The sequence below is a fragment of the Lipotes vexillifer genome, unplaced genomic scaffold, assembly GCF_000442215.2.
Source record: "Lipotes vexillifer unplaced genomic scaffold, Lipotes_vexillifer_v1.1 scaffold150, whole genome shotgun sequence".
NCBI classification, from domain to species: domain Eukaryota; kingdom Metazoa; phylum Chordata; class Mammalia; order Artiodactyla; family Lipotidae; genus Lipotes; species Lipotes vexillifer.
In genome coordinates, this window is record NW_006792921.1 from 4,666,957 (window position 1) to 4,675,904 (window position 8,948).

Genomic DNA, 8,948 nt, shown 5'->3' on the forward strand with positions numbered 1-8,948 from the left:
TGCTGAGGGACTAAAAGCCGTAAACCAGCCAGTGAACATGAAAGGCAAGGAGGCCCAGCAAAACCAGGAGAAAGAGAAAGTTCAAGGGTCACCCAGAGGCAAAACTGGGTCATTACAATCACCGTGACCCTGGAAATACTTAATTTTCAAAGGCTCCATAAAAACCCACCATTAAACTCTAGAGTTTCAGTTTATTTCTCTGTTTAGTATTTATAGTAACTAAAATCTTTGTAGCAGCTAAATCTGGGAAGCTGCATTATACAGCGTCCATGTTTGTGCTGGCAATGAGCTAGCTTTAGAGCTGATATAAAAATAGGAGCTTATTCTCCAGCCTTCCCTCTGCAACCTTCAGGCTACAAACTGCTTGCCTTTCTCTCTGCCTGCTAGTTGGAATGGCAATAGACATTTTAATATAGTAAATCTGAACTAAGCCTTGTGCTTTAGCTTAAAGCTTATTTCCTTAAAGAATTTGTTGGAGGATTGTCAGGGCTGCTAGATTTAGCAAATAAAAACAAAAGATGTACAATTAAATTTGAGTTTCAGATAAACAACAAATAACGTTTCAGTATAAATATGTTCCAAATATTTCATGCGACATACATAGATTAAAACATTATTCGTTGTTCATCTGAAATTCAAATTTAACTGGGCATTCTGTATTTCATCTGACAATCTTAGCTGAAGGAGATAATCTCCTAGGTTGCTTCCAGCCTGAAAAAGCAGGATTATCTAGCTGAAGTTTCCAAGGCAAGGTCCCACTTGAGGAAGCTATGGCAGAGATTTAATTTCACAGTAGGGTATGAACAAAAATTTGCCTAATCATAGCAAGGCCTTAGTAGGTCTTTCTTAAATGGGAACGAAGAATAAAAAAGATAAATTTAGTAAGTTGCACGTATATATATCATTTGCTCATTGAACTGTGTTTTCATCAAGGACTATACCATTATGAGGTGAAGGGTTGTTTCAAAATAATATCTAGAATCATGCTCACATAAAATTGCAAATTTTAGAAGTAGAAATGCCAAAATACATAAGGCATAATACATACACATGTGTGTGCTGTGCACTCCATGCATTTACTCAGGCACAAGCGCCACATGGCACACAAGGCATGCCTCTTCCAGGTGTTTCCATTTGACGACCTTGCTGGCATTGTGCCAAGGCCTTGTCAATTTGAGTCAAATTTTAGTCAAAGGCTACCTGGTGGCAGAAAGGTACATTAAAGGACAATAGGATGAAACACAGATTGCAAGGGTGAATGAGTAGGAGAAAATACTCCTCAGATAATTTTTTTAAAAGGGAAGATGGGTTCGGGGCAGAGAAGATAGACGTAAATGATAACGCATTATAGATCCAAAGACAGCCTTGGACTTTGGTCAGCTCTAGTGGAGTCAGGGTCATAGTAAATACAAGACATCCAGGAGAACTGAGGTTAAAATAATCTCAGCAGAAGCTCCGTACCAACAAAAGCCAAACAAGGTATAGCTTTTGTTGCTGACAGGCTGAAAGAAGCACAGCAACAAGAATCTCGGTGGTTTCGTTCTGTTGCATCAGATCAGGAGCCATCCTCTGCATTCATTCATTCCACTTCTAGTATGGCCAGGCCATGATCTCTGCCTGCACCCATCATGCAGTATTGTTCTAATTAAATATATGAAACCTGTTTCATAGTCACACTGTCATGAAGCTTTGTTTAGCAATACATACTATCTCCCATGCAAACCAATACGTGGAATAGAATAGCAGCATTTCCGTCTGGCTGCTAAGAAGATAACTTCAGGCACACTGGGAGAGTGGGGACTGGGGAGCTTGCTTACTACTGTATCAGCAGCACCAGGAACCATGTCGGGCACATAGTAGGCAATCAAAAAGTAGTGGTACATGCCGCAGAGCGGCTGGGCCCATGAGCCATGGCCGCTGAGCCTGCGCATCGGAGGCTGTGCTCCGCAACGGGAGAGGCCACAACAGTGAGCCACAAAAATAGTGGTAGAGGGAGAGTGGCACCAGCTGGTCTACTCCAGTCAGAAAATTTATTATTCTTTAGGAAATTTATATATTTTTCTAAACCAGAGAGGCATTGTGGTCCTAAACACATTCCAAATAGAAAAAAAAAAATTAAACATCTTGTTAGTGAAAAAGTTTCACTTCCAAACACAAAGAAAAGCAGCTTAAATGCGAGTGTCAAATGTCTTTAGGAGTCTCCTTACAGCCGTGCACTAATAATAGTGAAAAGGAATTGGATTTTCAGAAAAAAAGAAAGATGGTTTTCAAAGGGAGAAAAAGAATGTTCTACTCTTTCAACCAATAGTAGACAATTTATAGGTTTCAAAGCGACCTTCTTATTCCAAACACCCATCTGGACAGCTGGAGAGAAGACTGTAGTCACAAAGGGAAACAAATAGTGCAAACCATAAAGGAAACAGCTGAAATCAGTTTTCTGCACTACTCTTGATTAACTACTTTCCAGTTCTAAGAGCCTGAAGCAAAAAGAACTAAAACAGCTATAAACAATGGATGCTTTGAAATAGGTTCTCTTTACATGTCTTGCAAGAGATGAACCACATGTCAGCAGTAAATATCCACTCAGAGGGTCAACTGGAAGCTGTGACCATCTCTGGGGGAGGGGCAAGAGAGCCAGAAAAGGAAGGGCAAGGGTGCAAGGCTCTGGCTCAGAGGGTCTGATGCATTTCTTTAATACAGACCCTCCGCCCTCAGGGTGTTTGCTAGTTAAACAACTGAGGTTGTTTGGATTTAAGCCAAAAGAGGGTTGGAGTAGGAGGAGGGTATGGGGGAGAAGTAGGTTTCCGATCTGAAAAAGGAGAGCTCACAGTCGGTGCTAAATGAGAAAGACATGGCGCTTGAGTAAACTTGTAAAAGACAGCCGCCAGGATTATGTCTGTGGCGGGAAAAAGGAGGTGTGTGAGCTGGGGGCAGGGAAGAGACCCCTGTCAGGATCTGGCTAATCTGCCCCCAGGACCCATTCATTGTATCAGGCAGCAGAAGTGTGGGTCCGATCCAGCCTGCCTAGAAACTGAATGAAAGTGTTAAAATAATGGGACATGTGGCAGATGAAAGTGTGCAAGACAGACAACAGCCATATCATTTTCTGGGGCAGCAGAGAAGAGAGAAAAATCTCTGGGAGAGAGGCCGGAAGTTCTTCCTTCCTCTCTCCCACTCCCACCCCTCCCAGCCACTGGCCTTGGGGAGAAAGAAGAATAAAAAGGAAAGCTTTTGTCAGAGATCAAAAAACTGACTCCTATTAGATTCACTTTCACTTTGGGGACTGGTTGGGTTTGCTCACCAAGTAATTAGCAGAATGAGTGTCTGGTAAAAGTGGGGGGCAGGGTAAAGGAGCTAGTTAACTCTTCCTGGCCACTAGGATTCTTTTAGTAAATTATTACAATGCGTAAAGGGGTGCCCTAGTGATCTGAAAGAATCCAGGGCTTGGTCTCTAGTAATAATTTACAGACTAAAAAAAAAATGTGACCGAATAAGAAAGGTCACTTACTTTAAAAACAAGTACTAAAACATAGCTATAATGAATGTAAGAAAAAGAAAGGAAGACATTATACGTATACTGTTTGATCAGGCTTACAACGTCACATTTTCCTTAATTTTTTTTTTTTTTTTTAGTAAAATAATAATTTTGTAATATGAAGGGAGAAGTAAGAGACTCGCTAACAAGCTGAGCCTTCAAACTGGAAAAGGCATGAAGGAGAAACACAAGAGTAAAAAATTGCATTTTGTGAAGGCCACAAAAGGAGGAATCCTGGGAAAGAAAACAAACAAACATCCGAGATGTTGCTTCCTGGCAAGAGCAAAGTTCAATATAATGTTGGAAAGCACGCAGAAACCTCTTAGGCATCTAGTTGAAAGGTTGGAAAATCACCTTTGGTTGAATAATTCTGCTCTGTTTCCATTGTTTTTCAAAAGCTATGTTTACAAAATTAAAATTATGCCTTAAGATGTCAGTTCTTCTTGCTACTTTCTCTACTTTCATACTTATCAATGATAATGTAATAAAGTGGAAAATAGGCCGTGTGCGTGTGTGCGCACACACACACCTCACATAGAAGTATTCTTAAAAGATCTTCAGGAAATGGACTATGAAGACCAATCAATAATACTTCTAGGGCTTCCCTGGTGGCGCAGTGGTTGAGAGTCCGCCTGCCGATGCAGGGGACACGGGTTCGTGCCCCGGTCCGGGAAGATACCACATGCCGCGGAGCGGCTAGGCCCGTGAGCCATGGCCGCTGAGCCTGCGCGTCCGGAGCCTGTGCTCCGCAACGGGAGAGGCCACAACAGTGAGAGGCCCGCGTACCGCAAAAAAGTAATAATAATAAAATAAAAAATAATAATACTTCTACTATTGGAAGAATTTTCCTGTTGAAATAGAAAAATGTTTGGTCTGAAGAAGGCTGAAAGAGTCAGGGCCTTTTACCTGTATAAGTCTCGTGCCACATCGTCCTCATCCACTGCATATCCCTGGAGATGTTCAGTAAAACTGAAGCCTGTGCCCACCTGAAGGTGAAATAAATAAGCAGGTATAAACACAGAGAAACACATGTCCTGCTGAGATATACCACATGGGAAGAAAATCAATCTTATTCCAAAGGCCATGACTTTGACCTCAGATTTTTGCCATCACCCATATGCACTCAAGCCATCCTCACAGGAGGATGCTGCATGTCACCTATGTCCCCCTTCCCTCCTCCAAGCCCAAACAAAATAGCAGCGCAAAGCTCTGCCCTGAAGTCAGTGACTGAGCTGTTCTGATCCTGCAGTGGGGACCCTGCCAGATGTTGCTTTAAGAACAAGAAATTCACCTTTCCTGGCTCCTGCTACAGTATCAAAAGACCCCAAGTTGTCTCCTCTCTGAAACCTGGAGGGTGCACTGCTCTGCCTGCTAAGAAGGAACTTAGGCTGGAGATAAAAGATAGTTTTGTGTGTGTGTGTGTGTGTGTGTGTGTGTGTGTGTGTGTGTGTGTGTATGTAGTTATTTTTTCCCATTTCTTTATTTATGGGAAATACGGCCACTAAGCCCTTTCACCTTCAGCAGACAGGGGGCTTTAAAATAAAGATTAGCTTTAAACTAATATTTCCTTATACCTAGAAGTTCATGGACAACTGAGCTGTAAATCGATAGAAGCAGCTACTACTTATTTTGGGTCAATAATATACATAAGGAAGGCACCCCCTCCACACACACCAGTTGTAAATATTTTTGCTTTTGTTTTTTCTCCAAACACCCAAGAGAACAGGACATTTAATTAAACTTTTATTTAAATATGGTATTATAGGCTAGGAAAAAGGATGGTTGACAAAACACGGGGGAGGGCAAGAATGTTGGACTTTTTTCTCCCTATTTTTCTGTTTTATCTTTGAACCATCTGGGATATGAAAGAAGTTAGAGGAATTAGTTAGAGGACAAAGAAGATACTCCCAATCTGCAGAAGCTGACCCTAAAGTTACTTTCCTATACTGCAGTTTATAGGATTTCATTTCATAAGAACTTCCCAAGGAGAATTCCACCTTTTGCTCCCCCTGAGATGAGGCATTCTGTTCACTGTGATAAGTGATGGGGGCCAGTTTTGACTTTTTATATCTAGAACTCAGTCTGAAATATTAGGACTTACCATACTATATAATAACCCATGCTACAGCGAAACCCATATCATCAGCAGAAAGAAACTAATCCCTTATCCTGGATGGTATAATTCAGTGATCAGGACATTTTATAAGATTAGAAATGAGGGAAGGAGAGAAGGCAGCAAGTAAAACTCCCAAACTTGGATGTAATGATACATGTTAGAAAAGTTAAATTTCAAGTGTGTTCTTTAAATAGACAATTATATTTTAAAAAGAAAAAAATTAAATCTGTATTTTTTTCTATTTCTTAAATGTACTTAATGAAAGAAAAAAGACAAGAGAGACCAACACTGCCATTTCACAGGACCCTGGGGATACTCACTGGATTATCAATGTAGAGCATGGAAAATACAGTGGTCCAAGGAAAGTCTCTGGCACGCACTAGTAAAGCAGAGAAGAGGTTTTAGACCGGGTCATTAATAAAACATCCCATCTAATGCCTAGCTCTGGTTAGGAGCCCAACATGCCCACCTGTCCCCTCCAGGTCAGCGACCCTTGGTGTCCCTCTGATGTTGCATTATACTCTCATAGTAGGGAACGGATACCAGCACCTTTTTCTTCTCCCCTCCTCTCCTTTACTTTTCCCAGAACCAGAGAGTTTCTACATCTAAGATGAACTTAGGAAACAAAACCCCGTGCAACTGGTTCATGCAGAAACACCCATCAACCAGGGATGCAATAAACCCATCTGTCCAATTGGGTGGATCATCCTTAATGTCCAATTCTCCAGAATCTGCTTCCTCCCATCCAATGCTGAAGAGAACCACAGCTTCAACAGAATTGTGTACATGAATATACTGAGTCACAAACTGGTTCACCCTCCAAATTCTGACCCAGGGAAAGTAAACAGTCTCCCCTCCCCACCAAAAAAATGAGATGGAGGTAAACCTGGGTTAGAGCTGGAGGTGGTTCCTTCTCCATTCCTTCCTTCATGCCAGCCCCAGCCCTCAGTATCTTGCTTCCAAGATATCCGATCATTCATGTGACTGAACTGTACAGTGTTCAGTTCATGTGAATAACTAGGGATATAATTCCACCCATTTGTCCTACGCAAAAGGGCTTACCCAAATAGTAATAAATACCAACTGTTTTCATAAGCCCGGATTGCTTGAGTCAGCAGCAGACTGGCAGAACAAAGCTTGGAACCTTTCACCCAAATTTTAAGGGAGAAAGCAGCCCAGCCAGGACACGCACCCTGGTGGCTCCTCCTTCTTGGACAAACATTGCCAGAAAGTTATGTTTTTATAATCTGGAACTGTAAAGCTATTACTAGTGGCTCACTGTTCACTCTAAGTTATTTCTAGAGCAGATAGAAGGTTCAAATGAAGAACTCTCCATGGGAAAACAGAGTCCAAGCAGCACTTACCGGTCGTGTTTCTTGTGACAATATAAGGTCCGTGTTCCACAAAGAGTCCAAACATGGATGAGCCTCCCGGCCCGCCCTGCAGCCAGAGGACGACTGGAGCATTCCACGGCTCTATCTAGAAGGGACAAAGAACCCAGTGACTACATAGAGTGCTAAGGCTGCAGAATACATCCAAGCAAATTTACCCCAATCCTCCGTCTTTCACAGCCTTGACTCATCTAAGTCTCATCAAGCCTTCCCAGACCCCAGTGACCACTCTCCACTGTCATCTCTTGTTGTTTTGATTTAGTATTTGTTTCATATGCCGGTATCTATCTTGTGCAGTTAAGTCTTTTCTCACTAATAGCCAGAAAAGCCATAGATTGTATAAGCTTAGCCTTTGTGTGCCCCTAGACACCCAGCATACTGCCTAGGGCACGGTTAGATTTTTTTAAAGCTCTTTAAACTTTCTGGGGACTCTTCCATTTGACCAACATATTCCCAAAGAGGCACAACAAAGAATCCATCCTCCTCAGTGACAATTTTCCCCTTTCACTGAGAGCCCAAACTGCCTTTCTGATTTTATTTACAGAGATAACAGGAACTTCATTCAACATGATGAAACTGAGAACAGAGACAGGCCCTGAGTCATCTAGTTCATGCAAACAATAGCAACAAAACCCTGAACAAGGTATGGATTTATTTAGGAGATGTGGCTGATGTAGATAAGGAAGGGTTGGGATGCTGGATATGAGCCACTGGTAGTGGTCAACACCATCACCCCTGATGACAGAGCGGTCTTTACTTCTTTCACGCAGCACCTCGCAGGGGTTGGCACCACGCTAGGAGGAGGTCCTGGCAGAGCAGTGAGTGAAAAAGACAATTCCTTGCCCTCTTCAAGCTGACATTTCATTGGAAATACTGACAGTAAATAAATGAATAAATACAAGGATTAAAGAGTGTGGAGAGGAAATAAGGGTGATGTTAAAAGAGCGAGTGAGGGCAAAGAAAGAGGCATTTCCTTTGGACACAGTGATCAGGGAAGTTCTCAGTGAGATCCTGAGAGTGAAATTGAGACGTGGAAGCTGAGAAGGATCCAGCCACAAGGAGAGCCAGGGAACGATGCTGTAGATGGAAGAAATCCTCAAGACAGAGAAGAACTGGGTGGGAGAGCAGTGAGCATGGAGGTTGCCTGGTCCTACATGAAGCCTTGGGAGCAATCTGAAAGAAGCTCCACTTGGTCTCCACAAGGCTCAGAGCAGAACCTGATAGTGAGTCCTCATTGGATGTCATGGTTCATCTGATGTGCAGTCGGTCAGGTCTGGCAAGAAAGGATCCTACTGCTTCAGCCCAGAATGAAATCCTGCAACCTCTTACTTAGCCCAGTCACACAGAGACAAATCAGTGTTGCAGTAGAAGGTCAAAGTGGATTGGCTCATCCACCTGGATGATGTGAGAAGGCTGTGGGCAGAAGGCAAGATGAACTCAAGGGGAGGGGATCTGGGACCCACAGCCAAGAACCTGGAAGAAGAGCTGATCTTACAGGGTTCTAACCATGAAAACAGCAGGGACAGAGGGATTTCTCTTATCTAGTCACCAAATATCTACAGAGTCCTTTGGCAGCTTTGGGAAGGGGCCAAGGGAGCGGGCTGAAAGAGTGGCAGCGGTCAGAACAGCTGTGAGCTGAAGAGCCTCCCTAGGAGGGGCCACCTGGGATCCACTCTCCAGTGTTAAGGAATTAAATGAGATAATATAATATTTGTAAAGCCCTTGGAGCAAAACCTACTGCATGATAAAAAGCGCATTAAGCACGAATGATTATTATTATTATTATTTTTTTTTTTTCTTGCGTTATGCGGGCCTCTCACTGTTGTGGCCTCTCCCATCTGCGGAGCACAGGCTCCGGACGCGCAGGCTCAGTGGCCATGGCTCACGGGCCCAGCCGCTCCGCGGC

General features: G+C 42.9%; 1 protein-coding gene across 1 annotated transcript in view; it reads right to left on the reverse strand.

Moving 5' to 3' along the window:
• Positions 1–8,948, reverse strand: part of CPVL (carboxypeptidase vitellogenic like) — a 105,597-nt gene that overhangs the window by 71,914 nt on the left and 24,735 nt on the right. Inside the window, exons 3-5 of the mRNA XM_007466093.1 lie at positions 7,016–7,130; positions 5,972–6,030; positions 4,442–4,521 (exon numbers count right to left, since the gene is read on the reverse strand). Coding sequence (XP_007466155.1) covers positions 4,442–4,521; positions 5,972–6,030; positions 7,016–7,130 — 254 coding nt within the window. The remainder of the gene's footprint in view (positions 1–4,441; positions 4,522–5,971; positions 6,031–7,015; positions 7,131–8,948) is intronic.